Genomic DNA, 21,920 nt, shown 5'->3' with positions numbered 1-21,920 from the left:
GTAAATTGATGCAATTGTCTTCATGCAGAATGCCTGATTTTTAGGGATGAATTACTAAATTACTTTTTACTAAACAGGAGAAGCTTATAATTCTGTCTACCTTGGTTATTTCAAACTGCATCTCCTTTATCATTTCAACTAGGTTATAGTTGGCCTGCCTCCGCCCTTTTCCCCTGCTTCTGACTTTCAAGCTTCTTAAAGATGGACCTTTTAATATTTCAATCTATGGACTCAGAAGGTGGGAAGAAGTCTTTCCATGTGGAGGGAAATGGCAGAATCCTTACGGGGCAACTACAAGCAGGGTGATAGTCTTTGGGTGGAAATGATATTCCCTCTTGCTTTCAACCAGCAGAAAAACACCCTTCCTTGAGTTTGACAAGTAACATTTAACACATAGCATGTGCCATTGCTGCCCTCAATAAAATGAGACATTAACTCCGTCATTAAATTCATCCTTCTTCATGTGCTATGGAATCACGCTTCCAATAGCCTTGGGAGGTAGGTTCTATTAGAATACCCATTTGAAAGATGAGGAAACTGGGGACCACAGTTACTGCTGATAAGCAGTGGAGCTAAGATTTGAACTTGGCTTTTCCTCTTCCATTTTCCATGCAACAATCCAGAGTATATTAGTTTTCCATTGCTATGTAACTACCACAAATTTCGTGGCTTAAAACAACACACATTTATTATCTTACAGTTTTTGTGAATCGGGAGTTGAGGCATGGCCTAGCTAGGTGGCCCTGCTGAAGGTCTCACGTGGCTGCATTGGTGTCAGCCAGGCTGTGTTTTTGTCTGGAGACTCGAGTGGGGAAAACTCACTTTGTAGCACACTCAGGTTGTTAGAATTAATTTCCTTTTGGTTGTATGACTAAGGGCTCTGGGTTTTGCTGGCTGGAGTTGAGAGGGCCCTGGGTTTTGCTGACTGTTAGGTCCTAGAGGACACCTTCAGTGCCTTGCTTCCTCAACATGGCTGCTTGTTTACTTCATCAAGCCAACAAGGAGAATCTTTCACCTGGGTTGGCTGAGATCAGAGGAAGAATTGGCAAGTTCGAGATAAAGATCTGAGTATGTGTGGCTCAGCCACGAATTTTGAGTTACATTTTTGGGGAAGCTGCATTTAAAAAAATATCAGGAACGAGAACTCACAGTCCTAGAATTGTGTGTTAAATATCTGTAATGTCTGCTTGGACTTGGTTAAAACCATTCACTCTTTTTCTTCCCATGAGTTTATTAGAACTTCTTGTTAGTGGTTCTTGCCATTCGTTTCCCAAAGTGAATGTGGGAAAAGAAGGAGTCAAGATTGACTCCAAAATTTCTGACTGAGTAGAAGCTGAGTAGGCTGTGCCATTTGTGAAAGATACCCAGGCTCGGGCCGGATGGGTGGGGGGAGCCGGAGGAAAGTTACAAATGAAAGACGCACTGTTTTTACCACAGCTTCCATCAGTTTGGAATATTCTTCCAGATAATCCTGAATACATTCCAGATAATCTTATATGAAATATTATTCCAGATAATGCTGAATAAATTCTCCAGATATTCTGAAGAACCTTTCTATTAATAGCAAACACAAGCAAGATATAGCTCCTGGATAAAATATAGTTTTATTTCATTCTTCGGCTTCTGGGACAAGGAGGAACCTCCAATGTACTCAATCTCCAGTTTAAAATATTAATACAGACATACACACAAGTTTGAAAACACACAAATAGAAGGTGGAAACCCCAGCAGGGAGTAGTAAGTGAGTGCCCTAATGTAGCTTACAGACTAGTAGGGGTAGACGTACAATTAACAAACAAATAAATAAAATATGTAGTATGTCAGATGGTAGTAAGTGCTATGGAGAAAAAATAAGCAAGTGAAGGGGAAAAAAGTCTCTAATTTTATGTAGGTTGGTGGGTGAAATTTCACTGAGGCTGAGAGATTTGAAGAAGGAGCTGAAAGAAGTGAGGAAGGGAGCAATGCAAATCATTGCAAGAAAAGCATTCCAGATGGAGGGACCTGCCAGTGTGAAATTCCCGAAGAAAGAATATGTCAAGTGACAGCAAAAGGCCACCGTGACTGGAGTAGAGAGAGCATGGGATAAAGTAGTCAAAGAGAAGATCAGAGAGGAAATGACAGTTCAGATCCTGTCAGGACACTTAAGGATGCTGGCTTTCATTTAAATGAAATGGAATGCGTTTGAACAGAGGAATGACATGATATGATTTTAGATTAAAATAAAACTCACTGTCTGTTATGTGGAGAACAGACTGAGTGGTGTGGGGGTTGGTCGCTCATTGCAATAATGCCAGTGGGAAATGATGAACCAGAGTACTTGTGAGATGGTGAGAAGGAATTAGACTGGGGGGCCCGCCCAGTGGCGCAGCGGTTAAGTTCCCATGTTCAGCTTCAGTGGCCTGGGTTTCGCCAGTTCGGATCCTGGAAGCGGACATGACATGGCTTGTCAAGCCATGCTGTGGTAGGTGTCCCACGTATAAAGTAGAGGAGGATGGGCACAGACATTAGCTCAGGGCCGGTCTTCCTCAGCAGAAAGAGGAGGATTGGCAGCAGTCAGCTCAGGGCTAATCTTCCTCAAAAAAAAAGAAAAGAAGTAATTAGACTCGATATGTTTTGAAGTTAAACCTAGCAGGTTTTAATGATAGGTATGTGAAAGAAAGAGAAGAGTCAAGGATGTCTCTGAGGTTTTTGGGAGATAATTTTTTTTCTTAAGTGTTTGACAGTTTTTTGGTGAGCAAGTTTGGCCCTGAGCCAACATCTGTTGCCAATCTTCCTCTTTTTTTTATATTTTTCTCCTCAAAGCCCCAGTACAAACTTGTATATCCTAGCTGTAAGCCATTCTAGTTCTTCTATGTGGGATGCCATCACAGCATGGCTTGATGAGTGGTGCATAGGCCCACGCCCAGGATCCGAACCGGGAAACCCCAGGCCGCTAAAGCAGAGTGAGCGAACTTAACCACTTGACCATGGGGCCAGCCCCTAAGGAAGATGATGTTTTAAAGGAATTTGACAATAGAGAAGAAGTGAAGGATGACTCAATAGTTAGACAGGCGTAAGAAATCAAAAATAGCTTTTTAAAAAACATTTTTATTCAATTATAGAAACAAGAGAACACAAGTAATGTATGCACAGCACCAGCATCCAGATCAAGCAAAGGAACATTTCCAGGAACCCATAGGCCCTCTGGGTCCCCTGCCAATTTCTATCCCAAAAGGTAACCACTATCGTGATTCTAACACTACATGTTAATTTTGCTTGCGTTTAAAGTTCGTTTTATATACATGGAATTATGCAGTATGTGCTTTTTTCTCATGACTTTTTCTTCCCCCTGTACATTATGTTTGTGGGATTTATTGATATGCCTGCGCATAATTGCGGTTTGTCCAGTCACATTGTGGTACAGTACTCCATTGTCTGAATATCGCACAATTTTTATTTTGTCTCTTCCACTGTTTGTAGCCTTTTGGATAGTTTCCTTTTGAGGGCTGTTATGTGTATTACTTCTTTGACCATTTTTGTGTATGTCACTTGGAAAACGTACACATGCATTTCTGTTGCACATTCCCCTCTGGGATATGACCCAAAGCCTAGACCCAGGAAGCAATATTAAGAACCTCTTTATTGGGTTCATCATATTCTTTACTCCAACACAGTAATAAAATTGATATTATTTCCCTGTTTTCTGGTAAGGAAAATTGGCCCTCAGCTAACAACTGTTGCCAATATTCCTCTTTGTTTTCTCCCCAAAGCCCCAGTACATAGTTGTATATCATAGCTGTAAGTCCTTCTAGTTCTTCTTTGTGGGATGCCACCACAGCATGGCTTGCTGAGATGTGTGTAGGTCCGCACCCAGGATCCGAGCCATCAAACCCTGGACTGCCAAAGCGGAGCACGCGAACTTAACCACTACGCCACCTGGCCAGTATTATTTCTATATGTCTAATTTCTTATTTAATCTAGAACTTAGATTGTAAAGAGCATTGTGAATAATTATAATATTTGAATCAAGATAGTTAAGAATAAAGTCATTAAATGAGATAGAATATTAAGCCATATTCGATCGACAGAAATTCAATTCATTCAATTGACAGAAATGGAGCCATATATTTTCAAAGTGTTTTTAATTACAGTGTTTTTGCAATCTCTAATATCTAATATTTAAGCAATATGAGTGTGAAAATAATACAGAAACAGGGCCTGCATAGCCACATAGACTTAGCCAATTCACACTAGCACAAGAGTGCACATTTTCTCTTCTTACTTATGGATAGATGAATCACTTTCTTCTCAGTTTACCTAGAGAAGTTTATGAGGTTTATGGCCTTTTTGGAAGACTGACTAGTAAAATTTTACTGACCTGGGCTTTCGAGAAATTATTTTCAAGAGCAATAAAACTACTCAACAAAAGCTATTTTTTTAAGTTTCTTTCAGTGTCTAAAGTAGCTTAAATTTCAGGAAAATCTAATCACACTGCCATGAGCATTGGGTTTCTCCTCCTTTTTTCTCTAAGGCCAAGAGCTACTCATATCCATGACCTTGAAGAATTCTTTTTGACTTGTTGGATATTATCTTGTGACCACGGCAAGGAAAACGCACTCTAGAAAAGATAAAGTTTGTTAGTAGTTTTTTTTAACTCTGATTTAGGACGCTTTCGTTGCATATTTATAATATATCCCCCCCAAATGTTGTACAGTATTAGCTCTTCCAACTTTACCGTAATATATAATTGCATCAGTATTAGTTCAAACAAGTGCCATTCTCCAATCATGTCACCATTTTCTGATAAGATCATAGTTGCATCATAATTTATTCAATCCTTTAAAATTTTTTTTTTTAACTATGGCTTTTAGAGGAAAGGAAAATGTTTTAAAATTATAATGTCAAGACCTAAGAGGAACTAAGGAAGAATGCAGGAAAGCATGAACAGAACAGAGACATCCTAGTAAAACCTCATCACATGAGCAAGTGCACTGGACCATGGAGAATCTCGAGGGAGGCAGGTGACTATTCACCACAAGAGTGAGATGCAAGTTCTCATTCTCAGTCCATTAGTCTGTATCATTCATTCTCCATATAATTTTGTTGAAGCCTTAGTTCTTTCATAAAGGGTTGTGCCAGGTGATGTCTAAAGCCATCTAGCTTCTTATTAAACAATTCTGTAACTGGTTTGCTGCTCAGGCGGCACCAGCCAATCTCAGATGACCAGAGTGTCATCATGAAGGAGCCCATTAACTGAACTCTCTTCTCACTGCAAAAGTCGCCTTTCATGTGCACTTCATGACCACTAATTGACTCCTCTTTCTGCTACTGGTTAGACCTCGATCATCATACCTCAAATCTTGGGACCCAGCAGATATCATGTGACATGTCAGTGTACTCACCCCAGAGTTCTTGGAGTAGACCAGTTTCCACCAAAGGACAGAAGCATAGGCAGCGAGTAAGAGCTCTAGCACAGTGAAGGTGAGCATCACCACCAGCACACCCTGCAAACCAGGACAGGAATGATCAGTACCATAGGCTAGCTCCTGTGCCTGACTTAGAGGGGTCTGGGGGATGAAGGCTCTAGCAGTGGACAGAATAAGGGACACAGAAAATTGTTAATTCTCTTTGCTGCTTTCTCTTTTGGATCTCTTAACAGAAGGAAAATAGGTAGCAATGGGTCCATCTCAAAACCTTGATATCCCACATTTTGAGTTAAGAATAATCCTTCATTTATCTCTATTTCTTTTATTATTTTCTTTTTTCTTTGGTGCTTTTTATTGTCATGATGATTCTATGTGTGGATTTGTTTTTATTCATCCTTCAACTGTCTCAGTGCATTCCTTCAGACTGAAATTTCATGTCTTTTTTGAATTTGGAAAGATTTTCAGTTATTTCTCTTTGCATACGCCGTCTCTCCCATGCTGTCCTACTGGAACTCAAATTAGAGGTGTGTTGGAGTTTTTCACTTCACTATATCTTCTGTGCCTTTTAACTTCTCATTCATGTTTTCCAAATTTTTATCTTAGTGTGTTGTATTCTGTGTGATTTAATCAGAGCTAAATTTCGTTTCACTCTTTATTTCTTTGGGTATGTTGAATCTGCTATTTAACTGATGTGCTAAATTTTTAATTTCAAAGATTATAATTTTCATATCTAACCATACTGTTTAGTTCTTTCTCGATTCCACTTTTTCTTTTTTCTTGCTGTGATGTTCTTTCATTTTGGTTTCAATTCCTTTTTTATATCTTTAATCATTTAAAATGTTTTCATTATAGCCTTTTTCAAATTATTATAGAATCTCCAATTCTAGGGCAACTAACTGTCATGTTTGTTCCATTTGCTGCTGTTCCTTATTTTTTTTTTCATGTTTTTCAAGATATTTTTGTTCTTAGATAATTTCAATGTGTGGGTGGCGGGGAGGGGAATCTTTGATACGTAGGAGACTCATAAACTGCGTTTATGGACATTTCCTTAGATGGTAGTTTTAGGTTTGATTCTGGTAGAATCTTAGAAGTTTCATGGATCCAGGAACAGATTTTAAGTTAACCCTTTTGAATTTGGATATCACACCTGCCCAAGGCTTGGTGAGATAATTTCATCCTAGAAACCTTTATGGCAGAGTTTCTTGAAGTTTCGTGGGATGTTGGGCAGAGTTTTCCTTGTTTTATTTTCATAAATAGGGTAAATATTCAGTCTCAGCTTCGAACACTTTTGCAGGGCACTCAGGGTGAGCTCGCTGCTTCCTGTGGGCCTAAAGAACCTCAAATCCCATCATGGGCATTAACATTGCATGATCCCAGCCTCTAATACCTGTATTCCTATCCAGCCCTCCCTGATTTTCTGGTCTCAGTTCTTGTTTGGTTATCTGATCTTGGGGTGCTTCTTAGTTTCTGGAACCTAAGATGTCCTTCTTTCTTGATTTTTCCTTCCTTCCACCCTCTCTTCCTTCCTTCTTCCAACCTGAGATATATATTTTGAATTTTTTTAATTTGTTACTTTTGCCCAGGTTATCTTTGTGTTAATAAAGAAAGAGTGGACCTTTGGGGTCCACTTAGTCTGCTATGTTGCAACTTCTCTGATGTTGCAAGCAGTTCCCTTTGGCTCGAGTTATCTGAGAACGGGAGGGAGTTTGATGTGTTGAGATTAGTTTTCATTACATTAAACTCCCAATATCCTAGCGGGGAGGATGCCTCTCCCACTCTCATTGCTTTCCCGGACATCTGCCCTACACCGGGGTCATAGTGACTCCACGGCTTCCTCATGCTGATTTCTAACCAGATGGGTCTCTGTGCTCTTTCACTTCCTCCATCTCTTGGATCAAAGAGGTTACTTTTGATAATCTCTGGGTCACATGGGCAGACTCATAGAAGGCCATGAGTCCAGAAACTTGCCAATGTTCTCTGAGATTCATGAATCAGATTGAGACAAGGGAAAAGAGATATTGCCTTTGTCTCCCAGGCTCCTACTAGGAGGAGTCCCAAAGGAAGAAACCTTTCTCCTTAAAGGGCCAAAGTTTATGGTTTTAAAACTATGAGCTTATAGAGAGGATTGACTAAGCCAGGAATGTCACCATCAACAGATAGTGACCAATGAGTTTGGGGGAAATCTAGCAAGAAAATGCTGCCCAGAGATGACATTTCTGCTAGGAGTGGAATCCATTGGTGGCCATCTCCTATCTCCCTCTCACTGCCTGCAAGCACTGCTGGGCCAAAGTAGAATAATTGTGTGTTTGGGCTTAAGGTTCAAGTTCTGTGCCGACCTTAGTGTAGGATACGTTAATCTCAATCAAATAAAATTCACATAAAGGGGGATATTTCCTGCCTGCATTGAGGAAAAAATATGCCTGCTCAACAGAGGGGGAACTTTGAAAGTTCAACCTATTAAAAATGGAATATTTATTATTTAAGAGAGACTGCTGAAGGGATAGACTACCCACAGCCTTTCTTGATCTCCTTTTTTGACTTTGCACAGCATATCTCCCATATTGTGCAGTCTGCCGACAGGCCTCTTGCAACCATAATTGGTTTTTTTCTGTCTGTCTCTGGGCATTCAGACCAACAGGGCTAGAGACTGCTGAGAAAGCAGAGATTATGCAAAAGGGAGACACCGAGACTTCACATGACAGGATATTCAATCTGAAACTACTTACTATTAGGCTGACGCCAGCCAGGAAACAGTCCTTGACTTCATATGACGAATAATAGTACCTCGAATAAGGCAATGAAGATAGATATTCCTTTCCTGATTCACACTGTTGAGACGCAGTCCTCAGGGCTACCAGGCTGTCAGCGAGGAGGAGGAGGCCTGCTCCAGCGGCCACAGAGCTCACTGCACTGGAGGTCAAGCTGCTCATGGCCTGGAAGAGAAATTCCGCATTGAGATCTCATCAGAGAAGCAGCATGGGACGCTGTTATCCCTCAGTCCATGGGTCTCTTTCTCTAATATCCGTATTTCTTGGGGGCACAGGCTGTGTTTTATTCATCTCTGTATCCCTCCTCACTATCTAGTTTATCGCCTGATGTAATTAGTCAATGTTTGTTGAATGAGAGAATGCATGAAGAATGCCTCCTTGGGGATAAGGGTTCTGGCTTCCTGACTCTCTGCAGCGCTGAAGACACAGATGGTACTGCTTAGGTCCCTGCCAGCAGCTCCCTTGACTTCCTCAACAGCCTTAGAATCATTCTGCTGCTTTAAGGACTTCTAGAATATGGCCTGTGGTTCCTCCTGGGACGATCAATCTATGGCTTCTCGTTCCATAAAGAAGTAGCTTCAGAGAAAAGGCAGAAGCAAACTGGAGAAGTTGGAACATCCACCTGGAGGTGGACCAGGCCTACAAGAACCACATTCACGACACTCTCTGCTGGGTCATAGTCTACACTTTGGGGTAAAAGGCTCTCACAGGATTTGATTTCTCTGCAAAGACACTGATGGAACAGACTCTGTGCCAGGTTCCCGGCGAATGCTCTTTTCTGTTTGAAATCACTGTTGGATACTGTGTGTTGGAGAGGATGATTTCCCTGCCCTCTTCTTCTTTGGCCCAGTAGCTATATGGCTTCAAGTGCTGAGTCCCTGAAGGAAAAGCAGACTGAACAGGCAGTGCCTTTGCCCAGAGCTACCACATGGGCAATGGAGCCCACACATTGTCGTATGTCCCGTATGTGGAGTCCACCTCATGTCAGGTCATCCCAAGTACACTTTTCCCTTTCAGTGTATTCAGGGCAGTTGGGAAGCCACCTCTGAGATTCACATGTTTATCTTCCACATTTGGTAAGTGAGAAACTAAAGCCCAGACAAGGAAGGAACTTTTTCAAGCACACAGATGGGTCAACGAGAGTGCTGGGACAGGAATACACATTTCCTGATTCAAAGTCCGGAACTCTGACCCCATCCAATGCTATGAACTCTTTAAAACCCTGTCCACTGGTTCTGGGGTTTAGACTCCAGCTTCAAGTGTCAGGAGCATATACTGGCCTTGTATACCATCTTATGTGCCCTCACTCATGGCTAACCAGACTGTGTATCTTCCGGTGTCAGGATGTGGCTTTTCCCTAAGTCATCTTTGTGGGTGTGTGGCCGGGGAGAGGGAAAGGTTGCTATGGAGAGGATCAAAGGCCTCAGCTGCTTTTCTCACCCACTCCTTACCTTTGTCAGGAAAGCGCCTACAATCCGATAATTCCTTGTTTTAGAGGGGTTGGAGGACATAGCCACAGGATCTAAGCCCACACACTTCTGCCTCTGACCCTGTCATTTAGGGAAATTGACTCATTATGAGGCAGGTTTTTCTAGAAAAAGGATCTCTAGGCTCTAGCTGGGATGGTCATCTGCCCTATTCAGGGCCAAGATAGCAAGTTATAAAGAGTCCATGGTGTATTTAAAACTTTCTACTGTTTAAACAATTAAGGCAAACCTCCCAAATTGGAATATGGTCCAGGAGCACCATTTTGTGGGGGAAAGAGCACCCGTCTAGATGTCTAGGAATTTGGGTTCTACTCCTGGTTCTGCCAGGAGAGAACTTGGGCTCCCTCACCTGCTCTGAGCCTTATTGCCCTAAACTGTCAAATGGTGATTTTTGAACTAGAAGAATTAGCTGTGATGTTCCTTTTATTCCAACCACCTGAGATTTAACGGTTCTCATACTTACAAACGCCTTAGCTGATTTTTTCCCAGAGATAATTGAGAGGAATCCAGTAACAGCAAACTGCTCAGAAAAGAGAGAAATGATCACTTCAGTTGTCTTGTGGAAATATGGTCACCATGTTACTGTCAATCACTCAATCACTGTGTAATGTGGAACTTTTAGAGATATAACACTGTAGGAATGGTGTGGATCCATATTGATAGTGAGGCCTGATTTTCACCTCCAGGATGCTTACATTAACTTTGAAGACTAGGCAGATGCACAGAGGGTGAAATGAACTTTTCATTCAGTACCTGATGAATGGATTATTTTAAACTAGAGGGAGTCCAATGGCCTCATCAAAGCCCCAAAGAAGGATGTGAAAAATCTTCCACTTTTCCAGAGGTATGCTGTCGGGCCAGGTAAGAAATGCTGTCCTGGTATGCGCACTGTATTACCTTCCCCTCTTGTCTCCTGCCCCAACTGGTCATGCCCTGAGATGCTCACACAGGAGGATGGATTAAGCCCCTCTGCTGTTCTTCCTAAACTGGAGAGACATGAAGTGGGATGATACAGAGAGGAAGTTTGGGGCCTTGGCTTTCTTCTCCTATCTTCCTGCCTCTTGGAACTGAGTCACGCCATGACTTAGCACCCAGTTAGCATTTATAAAGCATATCCCCTCTTGGTGACCCCACTCTACTCACACACAGAGCTCCTCCAAAGGGGTACCCAGACATTAAAATGGTGGAAACTGCTGGGTTGAAGTTAGAAGAGTAGGGAGCAGAAATCAAAATGGCCCCCAAACTTGAAATCGTCACGGAACACAGGATATGGATAGTCTACAAGAGACAAGAAGGAAAATTCTAGAACACACTTTAAACAGATGAAAGTTATGTACATTATGAATTATAAAGAGTCTAAAAATATTATAATTTTTCGTATTAAGGAGTAAAAAAAGTGTTCAGGAAGCCAATAGATATTGTCTGAGAGAAAGTCATGTATATCTAACCTCTTTTCTTTTCAGATAAGTTTATTCAACTAGCAAATCAGGGAGTGATAATATACGCATTTTAACTTTATTTTGAGAAAGATATTTGACAAATTTTTTTGGTTCTAGAAGAAGATGGATAATATTTTTCTGGACAGTAGTCTAATTAGATGGATATAGAAAGTACACTTATCAAGGGAGTATTAAACAAAACCTCAATTTCAATTGAAACAAAATAGAACAGGAAGCCTTCTGTGCTATAATTCATCTTATTATATTCATCATTAGATTTTAATAATAATAATAAATTTAATGACACCAATGACAATAGCAATAGCCTACATTCTTTGAACACTTTTTACGTTCTGGCTATTAATCTCATTATTTGCTGATGAGAAACATGAGGACCCAGGAGTTAAAATAATTTGTACAAACCCATACAAATGACCAACTGGAAGAACTAGGATTTCAGCCCTCTTACTAGAGCCCACACTATTACTCACTGTTTCAAATGCATATGAAAGATTATGCAAACATAGGAGAAATAACTTAAAATCAAGAAAATTCAACATTCCTACAATTAATATTTATTGAATGTTGATTGTATGCCAGGCATCAGGGGAATAAAGCAAATGAAAATTGCTGTCACCGGACATGTATTATGTCCTTTGCAGATAAGTTCCTTGGAAAGTAGAATGAGCTAAGAGTGGAGTAGTAGACAATGAGGCCTGAGAAATAGTAGGGGCACGGTGCAAACTATGTAGGGCTTTGCAGGCTATTTTACCAACTTTGCCTTTCATTCTGAGTAAAAAGGGAAGCCCAGTGGATAATTTTGATCAAAGCAATTACATGATGCAATGTATATTTTCAAAAGATCATTCTATCTGCTTTGCTGAGAATAGATTTTAAGGAAACAGAGCAAGGAGATAAATAGGGAGAGTAGTATAATAATTCACATGTGAGATGATATTGACTTGAAAGAAGACGATAGTAGAAGTAATGAGAAGTAGTTGGATTCTAGATGTATATGAAGATTAAACGTATAGGATTTGCTGACAGTTTGAATAAGGATTACAAAAGAGAGCAATGAAGCTTACCTCCAAGGGTTTTGGCTTGAGCATCGAAATGATGGAATTAACATTGATCTGAGATAGTGAGTACTGTATGAGGAGCAGGTTTGGGGATGAAGACAAGGATTTCAATCTGGCACAGGTTAAGGGAGAGGTGTCTAGTAGATATCCAAGTGAACATGTACATAAGCTGTTGGATATTTGAGTCTTAAGTTTGGAGGAGAGATCCAGGCAAGGGATACAGTCTTTTCTATAAGTGAAGACAACGTTTAAAGCCATATTACTGAATGAGGTCACCATTGTGGAAGATATAGAAAGAGAATGAAATCAAGGACAGAACTATGAGGACTCTAAATGTAGGATCAGAGAAATAAATAGAAACAGTAAAGGAACATAAAAGGAGCAGCCAAGAAGGAAGGAGAAAAACCAGAGTAATATGATGTCCACGAGCGAAGTGAATAAAATGTTTCAAGTAGGAGAGAGTGGCCAATTGCACCAAACACTTCAATTAGCTCAAAAAAATTAACAATGGAGTCTTGGAAATTGAGTTAGTAATGTGGAAGAAAGGGGACAAATGCCACTGCATATGACTCAAGAGAAAATATCATTCAAGAGTAATGGGAGACGTTGACTTCCTACCCTTTAGAGGAACGTGGCTGGGGAGGCAAGTAGTGAATGGGGCATTAGCTGGAGGGTGTGTGAAGTTAAAAGTTTTTGTTTTTGCTTTTATGTTTTCAAGATGGGAGAATTTTCAGTAAGATTCTGGGCTGATGAAATTGATAAAGAATAATTATGCAGGGAAAATTACTGGAACAAGTGATAAGGGATTGGATCTGTTGCACCAAGGGAGAGTTTTCATTAGTTAGAAGATGGACATTTTATTCTTAGCAATGGGGAGGGGAGAAAGAAATACAACTACAGAGGTGGGTAATTGTAGAAATGTACCACATTGCGGACATCCTTTCCAAATTGTCTCAATTTTCTTAGGATTATAGAAAGCAAGGTAATCAAAAGAAAAGGAAGAAGCATTAGAAGTTTGAGGAGAAAGAACATATGAAATAGTTTTCTGGGATAATGGGAAAGTGAATGGATGAAAGAAATATCATGTACTTTTTATGCAGCTTTTACAGTCCATTGGTTAGAATTAAACCAACGTCACAGTTTTTGAGAGTATGCTGTAAGGAGATGAGGACAAGTCTGTTGGGGGTGTTCACAAGAGAGTGAACTATGGGATCTTTGTGAACTAAGGAAGTGAGTGTAAGAGGAAGTAAGGCTCTGTGAAAAAGGTGTATTATCAATCATTCGCAGTGAGGTTAAAGAAAGAGTCAACGTTGAGTCAGAGGGAGTGATCTGGAAAGATTAGAGTTGGTGATTGGAGAATGGATTGCTTGAAATGTAGATAATGCAGGGTTACTTCTATTAGTATTCATAAGGTTGTGTGTACAACTACAGGAATGTTTGTCTATGGAAGGATGGACAAGACACTTGGGGAGAAGAGGTCAAGGAAATGAGAGGTCGTAATAGTGGAAGGATCATAAACATGAATATTAAACTAGCCAAGGCTTATGGTAGAAGCTCTACTGGAGGGAGTGATAGTGATTGAGAAGTCAATATCTTGGTGGGAAAAAGGTGAAGGACCCGGGAGAGTGAAGGAAGTGGGAATGCACTGAAATTTGTCTTTGTTTCTCCAATTTGTGACTATCTACAATTACTTGAGGTAATTATTCTTTTCCAGTGTTCAAAGTATAAATAACATTTCAAAAATATCTTTTTTGGGTAGAAGATTAAATTAGGATTTCTTAAATCATAAATAAAAAGGGCAATTATATCATTTTTTAAAAAAAGGTGGGTGTGAATTACCTAGTAGGATGACATGAGATTCTAAAGTACGAGTATTTTTTGGCATATTTATTTTTTATTTTGAGGAAGATTAGCCCTGAGCTAACATCCACCGCCAATCCTCCTCTTTTTGTTGAGGAAGACTGGCCTTGAGCTAACATCTGTGCCCATCTTCCTCTACTTTATATGTGGGACGCCTGCCACAGCATGGCTTGCCAAGTGATGTGTAGATCCACACTTGGGATCCAAACAAGTGAACTCTGGGCCGCTGAAGTAGAATGTGCAAACTTAACCACTGCACCACGGGGCCGGCCCCAAAGTAGGAATTTTTAGGGATGAGAGGAAAAGATTGATCTAGAATGTCCACGGGAAGCAAAGAAGATAATCACTTCACTTTCACGCCCAGAAGTGGGGGTTGCAATGGAAACAGTGCCCTTGGGAGCTAGATTTCTGTTTGTATAATAAGGAGGGGTTTGAGAAAAAAATGGGGGCATAAAGAGGATTATGTTAACTGACCCTGAATTCTAGAGGGCACACCTGAGCAAGGTCTCCAAAGTTAAGAATAAGTAGGAGTTGGATGTTAGAAGGGGATATTCAGAACCATGTGGGAATTAAAGTCCTAGATAAGAAAGATGATGACCGAGGATGCTTGGATGTCTTACAGTTACTCAGGTCAACAGGGAGAAAATGTATAGTGAGATTAGTCCAGATTGTCTCATCTCAAATGTTTAAGAGATGAGCTCAAAATAAGAAGATCTAATTTAATCATATACAGTAAAATCATATGGTTAAATCCCAAATCTCTACTTTATTAAAGACAAATTACAAGAGACTTTATCGTGTAGATTTCAGGTGGGAAAGACCTAGAGGTTTTAGTTAGTGTACAGAAAGGCCTGAGGAAGATATAGTCTTCCCATGAAGCCCCATTTCATGTCCCAGTTAGCCTGGAGTCAGACAGAAAAGAACTGAACTATCCTCCCAGATCCACTGTAGATCTGTAGTCTGGATACATTGACCATGTTTTGCCCAGTATTCCCTTTATAATGAGATGGACTTACTCCAAGAACTGTGGCTTCTTTTTCCAGACCATTATGCAGGTTATCTTCTTTTTGGTAGGTGTGTTCAAGTTTCTCTTTTTCGGGGCTAATGATGCCCTTTGGAGTGAAGAAGTCAAAGCCTCCCTTGGTCTTAGGTTCTGACAGCATGATGCTCACGATTCTGGAAAAGGCAGAGAGCTCAGTTAGGACTCAAGGTTTGACTTAAAGGTATGAAACTCCCAGGGACTAAACTTTGCAGGAACTTAAGATTTTTCTCCACTGTCCAAGGTGGGACCCGTCCTTTAGGAACAAAACTATATGTGAGGAGCAGTGGAAGAGTTGGAAAGCCAGCATGCTTGATACAGTCCATCCATTGTAGACAGAAAGCATGTCACTGGGAGAAAGCTATAAACGTTTTAAGGAGTCCCACATTTGAGAGGCCAACAATTCACATAGAACTTGCTTTGCAGCCTTGAGTGTATCCAACTCACTCTCCCACCAGCAGACTTGACTTCCAGTTGTTTGCCTTCCTTGCCCCTGCTTCACCTGTGGCACATTCCCACACCACATCTCCCAGTGTTGTACTTTTATGCTATACCTGTTCTGCTCATTCTTCCATCATAGTCTTATTTTCTTTCCATAAAGATGTTGATTAATCCTGTTCCACATCCCTTTCCAGTATAGGGTTTGTCCCACCTAGAATGACCCCCATGCCTATGTTAGCTTAATAATTGTTAATATGAACATTTATTTAACTCCTGATGAATTCCAGACTCTAGGCAACAGAAGCTCTAATCCTTACAATGACTTGGATGTTATTAAATCACTTTATATCTTAGAAACTCAGGACGAATAAGTTCAAGTGATTTTCCTTAAGTGAAATAGTCACACAAAGCACTTAGCCTGGCATATGGAAAGGTTTAATACATGGCAACAAATACAATTATGAGTAGCCTGTATTTGCATAATGAGAAGGTGTCTGAACCAAGTCGATCTGGCTCAGAAGCTTGTGATATTTTTATCAATACCACATCAATCCTCCTTATCTTCCCCTTTCTTCCTTCCTGTCATTGGTAGTTCCAATACAGACTCGAGGAGCAGGTTGTCTGCTGTCTAACAGCTCAGCAGCATTGTTAGGCCTCTGTGGTGTCAGCAACAGAGTTCAACCCCTGGGATGCTCCCCAGATACGTTCTCAGCACAACATTCTCCCTCTTGAATGCCATAGTTTGGATAAAATCTTGTAATAATCTGATGGTGCCACAGTTCTGTTCGCTGACGCTTCAACTCAACGTCTTAATGTTTTAGGAATGGTTTCAGGCTTTCTCAGTGTGTAACATATAAAGACTGAGCCTGGCATCCACAGTCTCATTACAGGTGGGGGAGAATGGGAAAGAGCACTGGGCTAGAAGTCTGATGCCTCAGAGTCCAGTTTCACACCTGAGTGTGTGTCTTGGAGTTCAGTCCTATACTCATATTCTATACTGACCAATTATTACTAAACTCACCATGGACAAGTTATTCTAGCCACTTCATAGGTTTGTGAGGAAGGTTAGATGAGATTATGCAGTAATGAGCTCAACATAGAGCAGGGCATGTGATAAACTCTGAATACATATTGGTTATATCTAAAACTCACTGGAATTCCATCTCTGATATTTATTAGCTGGCCACAGGCAGGTTATTTCCTCTCATTCATCCTCAGTTTAATTACCTATAACATAGGAACAATAATGCTATCATGAAGGATGCTTGTGAGGATTTGAATGAGATGGTGTACATGAGTGCCTTTTGTCATACCTCTGTGATCTTTATCAGGTGTTCCATAACACTCAATAAGAGGTTAGTGACCTCTACCCCATTTCTACTTCTATGCCTTGGTCAAGTTTCTCATGCTCTCTGGACACCAAATACCTTATTTGAAGAGTTATTAAAAAGAAAAGTCTCCTTGTCTAAGGTGCTCATTTTCATTTTGGGGGACTTTGGAATCTGGGCAGAAGTATGGATGATTTGCATGAAGAAGGATGGGAATCGTGCTGACACTGAATCTTTGCAGTAGAGCTGGGGTAAAGATGCCATGGATGGTTCCAGGCCCCTTCTACTAAGCATTCCAGCACATCTTTAGAGCTAGAGAAGTAGAAAAAGCATCAGGTTTGAGCAGATTCTAACTTTCAAAATCAAATAATAGTTTCCAATAAAATGATAATTGCTAACATTTATTGAGCACCCACTATGAGTCTGGCACTTTACTAAGAGCTTTGTGCAGAGTCTCATTTAGTCTACACAACAGCTCTCAGAGATAGGTTTGATTATTACTTGAATTCTGCAGGTAGGAAAGATAAGGCTTAGCGGGGTTAAATAGTTTGCACAAGATTGTATATCTAGCATGTAGTGGAGGCAAGATTTGAACCAGGCAGCCTAATGCTGGAGCTTTTCTATATCCCCTGCAGATTTGAGCATGCCCATTTAGCTACATATGATCCTCAGCCCCTGTGACCTTTCTCCCTTATAGCTGAAATTCATCATGTCCATATTTACCCACAGGAATATTCCTGACCTTAGGGAATGTGCTTGATGGTCTCTCCAGAAATCTTCCCATATTCTGATAACTTGGCTTCTGCCTTGCTCCTTATGGCTTAATAGCCCAAATACATGAAATAGACCCCTTCTTTCTAGTGTCAATAACCAGTCTTTCAAGGTTCGTCCATATTGTCACATATTGCAAGATTTCATTTTTTTTTTTTAAGGCTGGCCTTGGGAACATTGTGCTAAGTGAAATAAGCCGGTCACAGAAGGACAAATACTGTGTGATTCAACTTACGTAAAGCATCTAAAATAGTCACACTCATAGAAGCAAAGACTAGAATAGTAGTTGCCAGGATCTGGGGGAGGAGGAAATGGGGAGTTGCTGTACAAGACGTATACAATTTCAGTTATGCAAGATAAATAAGTTCTAGAGATCTGTGCTACTTTGTGCTTATAGATAACAATACTGTATTGTATGCTTAAAAATCCGTTAAGAGGATAAATCTCATGTTCAGCGTTCTTACCACAATAAAAAAAAATAAAAAATAAAATTGGAAAGAAAGAAAGAAAAAGATTGATGTCCAACCTAAGGATTAAAAGAAAGTCTCTGTAGTTCTTGATTCATTTCTGTATTTTTCAGTTCTCATGCCCAAGAACTACAGGATAAGCTTGACTCTAAGCCTGGAGCTAGGACCTAGAAGCCTAGTTGGTACCCTCTAGCTCACCACACTCTCAGATACCATGTACATTTATTTTCTTATATTATTTTTTAATTGTTTTGTTTAAAAGAGTGCATAACATGGCAAATACAATAAAAAGGGAGTAAGATTTAAAGAAAAAAACAAAAAAGTAGCTTAAATCTCAACTACCATGAAATAACTACTGTTTCATACATATCCTTCACATTCTCCTTTTTCTCCTCTCTCATTTTGTCTCTCTTCTCTTTCTTCACGTATGTTTACACACATTCTTAATTCTACATAAACAGGGTCACTCTGTCCACACCATTTATAAATCTTTTTTTTTTTGGCATTCAACATCATTCTGTGGACATATTTGACACTAATAAATATAGATAATGAAAATCCTAAATCTAAAAGGCAAATGATAAATTCTGACACATGCCACCACAGGGATGAATCTGGAAGACAATATGCTAAATGAAACATGCCAGTCACAGGACAAATAGTGTATGATTGTACTCCTGTGAGGCACCCAGAGTGTACAAATTCATAGAGCAAAAAGTAGAATGATGGTTTCCAGGGTCTGAGAGGAGAAGGGAATGTGGAGTTATTGTTTAATGGGCATGGAGTTTCAGTTTGGGAAGATGAAACATTCTGGAGTTCAGCTGTGGTGACGGTTGCACAAGAATGTGAATGCACTAATGTTACTGAACTGGATACTTGAAAACGGTTAAAATGCTAGATTTTGTGTTATGTGTATTTTACCACAATAAAAAAAGCCAAATCATGTATTCAGATGAATAGGTATTTCAAGATTCATTTAATCAGCCACATATTTGTGGCTATTTAGGTTGTTTCTATGTTTTTACCATTATAAACAATGCTATTGTGAACATCTTAGCACCTTTGTGGGGCCTCACCTATTCAATTGTCTCCTTAGAGTAACATTTAGAAGTGGATTCACTTAGTTTAAGGCTATCCTTAAATTTTGACACATATTGCTACTTTTTAGGAGGAATTCTATAAAACCAAGATTCTTTATGGCTTCACAAGACGTCTCCAGACTGAGCCCATAATCTCCAATCTCCAATATCTGAGAGAAATGTTTGGTCCTTCTACATTCACCAAGTGGAGACAAACTTGGGGTGGCCTGCAACTTTTCAAGACAGTTTTAAAATCCCCACTTTGGAAACGAATCATAGCTTGGAGGATAACTGCTCTAGACACAGCAATTTTCTTTATTACAGAATTAGAATAGAACAATGGGGCCCTAATACAGGATTTGATCTAATTGCACAGTATTTGTTGAGAGCATATTCTGTGCAAGACTCAGGAACATACCAGGAAATGCAGAGGATTGTAGGAAATCATCACCTCAAATCTTGAAAGAAACCTAAGGATCATCTCACCCAATTCTCTCATTCGGAAAGTAAGTAAACTGAGGCCCAGAGAGGGGAATTGACTCACCAATTCATGCAAGTGGCTAGCAGCAGAGACAAGACAAGAATCTGATTCCTGACTGTCTGTTCAAAAGACAGTAATCTCCCCCCAAGATTCATGATCCAAACCAAGATGCCTACCTGTTCTTGCAGCCCAGTCCTGTGTGTTGTGGCTGGTGGGCCAGCTTACCTCTGAGGCGCTCCCGCCCAGAGCTGCCTACTGGCTGTTCCTGTGGGACCGATCTTGCTGCTCTGCTCTCCAACCTCTGAGACTTCCTGTCCCTTTCTTGAGTGGTATTTTATGATTACATAAGATATGAGTTTTACTGCACTTACAGTACCCCTGCTTCCTCTTTCTAAATTTTAAAGTCTGGACAATGTCACGAAATAGATGCAACACATGAGAAAGAGCTTGTGAAGACTAGTGAGTTGCACAGTCCCAGTTAAAATTCATTTCCCCCATTCCTGTAGGTAAGTCAACTAGTTCCTCTCCTATTAGTAGAGTTTTCTCATCTACTAAATGAGGATGGGTAATAATAATTCCACAATAAGGCTGTTGGGAGAATTAAAGAGAAAGGCTGTAAAGAGCTTACAGAAAAAAAGTAAGCACTCAATAACTAGTGATAATGATGTTAATTCTGAATTGGGAGAGTTTATTTATTTTCCCATTTCCCAATCTCTTGGCAAACTGAAAGCACACTATGGGGACCCACTGTCTAATTGTTACTCCTTTTGGGTGCCTCTTCTCTGTCTCTGGCTTTATATCTTCCTAACTTCATGCTCATGGAAGTCCAGGCACATCTTGGGAAAGATGCCAGTGGATTGGAGTCAGAGGCAGAGACATCAGGGCTGCAAACAAGCTCATATTCTGAGACGTATGGGGATATTGGTGCCACTTTCACATTCCTTTTAAAGCTGTTTGGAGAAGAGCGTTTGCTCAGAAAGGCTGAGCAAGGAGGGGTTAGGATGACTCTGAAAAGGGCAGCCTGTCGCAGTATCTGGCAGCATGACATGCTCTGTACTTTCACAATTTCCTGAAGGCTGGCAAAGCTGTCCCCTGAAAAAGGAGCAAATCTAAGCCAAAGTGGTTGAAGAAACTCAAAATACTTGGAGAGAATTTTAGTCTGATCCTTTTCTTCTCCAAATGAGGTGTATCGCTGAAGGAACCTACCACAGACCACACGTCAAGTCTGTGGAAGAAGTAGGACTGGAATCCAAGCATCTTGGCAGCTAGGTCCAGGCTTGCAGCAGAGCAACAGTCTGTCATTTTGTCGTCGTCTTCAGCCCCATGACCAACATCATCTTCATTTAAGAAAATCCTCATGGTCCAGAACTTCCACTGGATCTGTGACCTGCTTTGAAAAAATTGCCAAAGAAGCATCTTGGTCATTTGAGAAGCCTGAGAAGGAATTTGAGAGGAATTTGCAATAACATCTCTTCTGAGTCTGAGAAAGAATTTGTGGGAAAATCAGTTAAATACCTAGTCAGTTTTCTCATATATAAAATGGTGCTAAAAAGGCCTTCAGAGTTTTTGAGAGGATGAAGCCACATACAAATTCAAGTATATGTCATATTTAAAGTGCCCAGCATAGAGTCTGACATATATATATTAACATTCAGAAAAGTGTATTTCTTGTCCAACATCTTCTCCTACATCCTTTATAGAAAAGTGGACTTTATCTCTAGACTGATCTCTGGTCTCTATGTGTAATTTTTCTACATTTAATCTAAATCCACCCTCTTGTGCATTGATTGGGATATCCTCAGCCTCTTTCAAAGGGTCCCGATGCTCTAGACTGGCAAGTGACTCATGCTGCTAAACCTGCTTCAAGGGCACAGTCCAGGGATTTCTCAATTTCCTACTGCCCAACCCCAAGCAGATTGTGGAGCTAGCCAAAGTGGAAGTGCATCTCAGATCTCTACTGACCTTAAACAGAAGTGGCTGAGATTTTTTTCTCCAGAACTAGAGAATGCAGGGTCTGACCGTCTGGGAAAGATTCCCCAGAGCACAGTTCACTGTCCTCTTTGGTGTTTGACTTTGGTTATTGACTCCACGCATGAGTTTTTTCCCCCCTGCTTCATAGAATCTCACATCATGACAGCAGAATGAAAGCTAAGGGATCCTTTTCCGAGTCTCACATTTTACAGGTGGAGAAACTGAAGCCCAAAGGTTACTCAGGGAGTTACTAGTGGCTGATACATGCAATTTTTAATCTCTATGATTTCTTTTCAGTTCTTATT

General features: G+C 40.3%; 1 protein-coding gene across 4 annotated transcripts; it reads right to left on the bottom strand.

Annotated features, from left to right (window-relative positions):
- Window positions 1-1,585: 1,585 nt before the first annotated feature.
- MS4A7 (membrane spanning 4-domains A7) lies at window positions 1,586-20,051 on the bottom strand. Of its 4 annotated transcripts, none has more exons than XM_070564027.1 (7): window positions 19,821-19,986; window positions 15,055-15,214; window positions 10,804-10,938; window positions 10,124-10,180; window positions 8,132-8,338; window positions 5,382-5,483; window positions 1,586-2,569 (listed from the first exon to the last, which is right to left on the bottom strand). In XM_070564027.1, the coding sequence occupies exons 2-7, from the start codon at window positions 15,199-15,201 to the stop codon at window positions 2,510-2,512; spliced, it is 708 nt and encodes a 235-aa protein (XP_070420128.1). In that variant the 5' UTR covers window positions 15,202-15,214; window positions 19,821-19,986; the 3' UTR covers window positions 1,586-2,509. The 4 variants fall into 4 exon arrangements, with proteins under 4 accessions (XP_070420128.1, XP_070420129.1, XP_008522288.1 ...); XM_070564028.1 differs by having other exon boundaries at window positions 19,870-19,965; XM_008524066.2 differs by lacking the exon at window positions 1,586-2,569 and adding an exon at window positions 3,072-4,597 and having other exon boundaries at window positions 19,821-20,051.
- Between the last annotated feature and the right edge of the window lie 1,869 nt (window positions 20,052-21,920).

The sequence above is a fragment of the Equus przewalskii genome, chromosome 11 (assembly GCF_037783145.1).
Source record: "Equus przewalskii isolate Varuska chromosome 11, EquPr2, whole genome shotgun sequence".
NCBI lineage: Eukaryota > Metazoa > Chordata > Mammalia > Perissodactyla > Equidae > Equus > Equus przewalskii.
The sequence above is the reverse complement of the archived record's forward strand: the minus strand, read 5'-3'. Positions and strand labels throughout refer to the sequence as shown.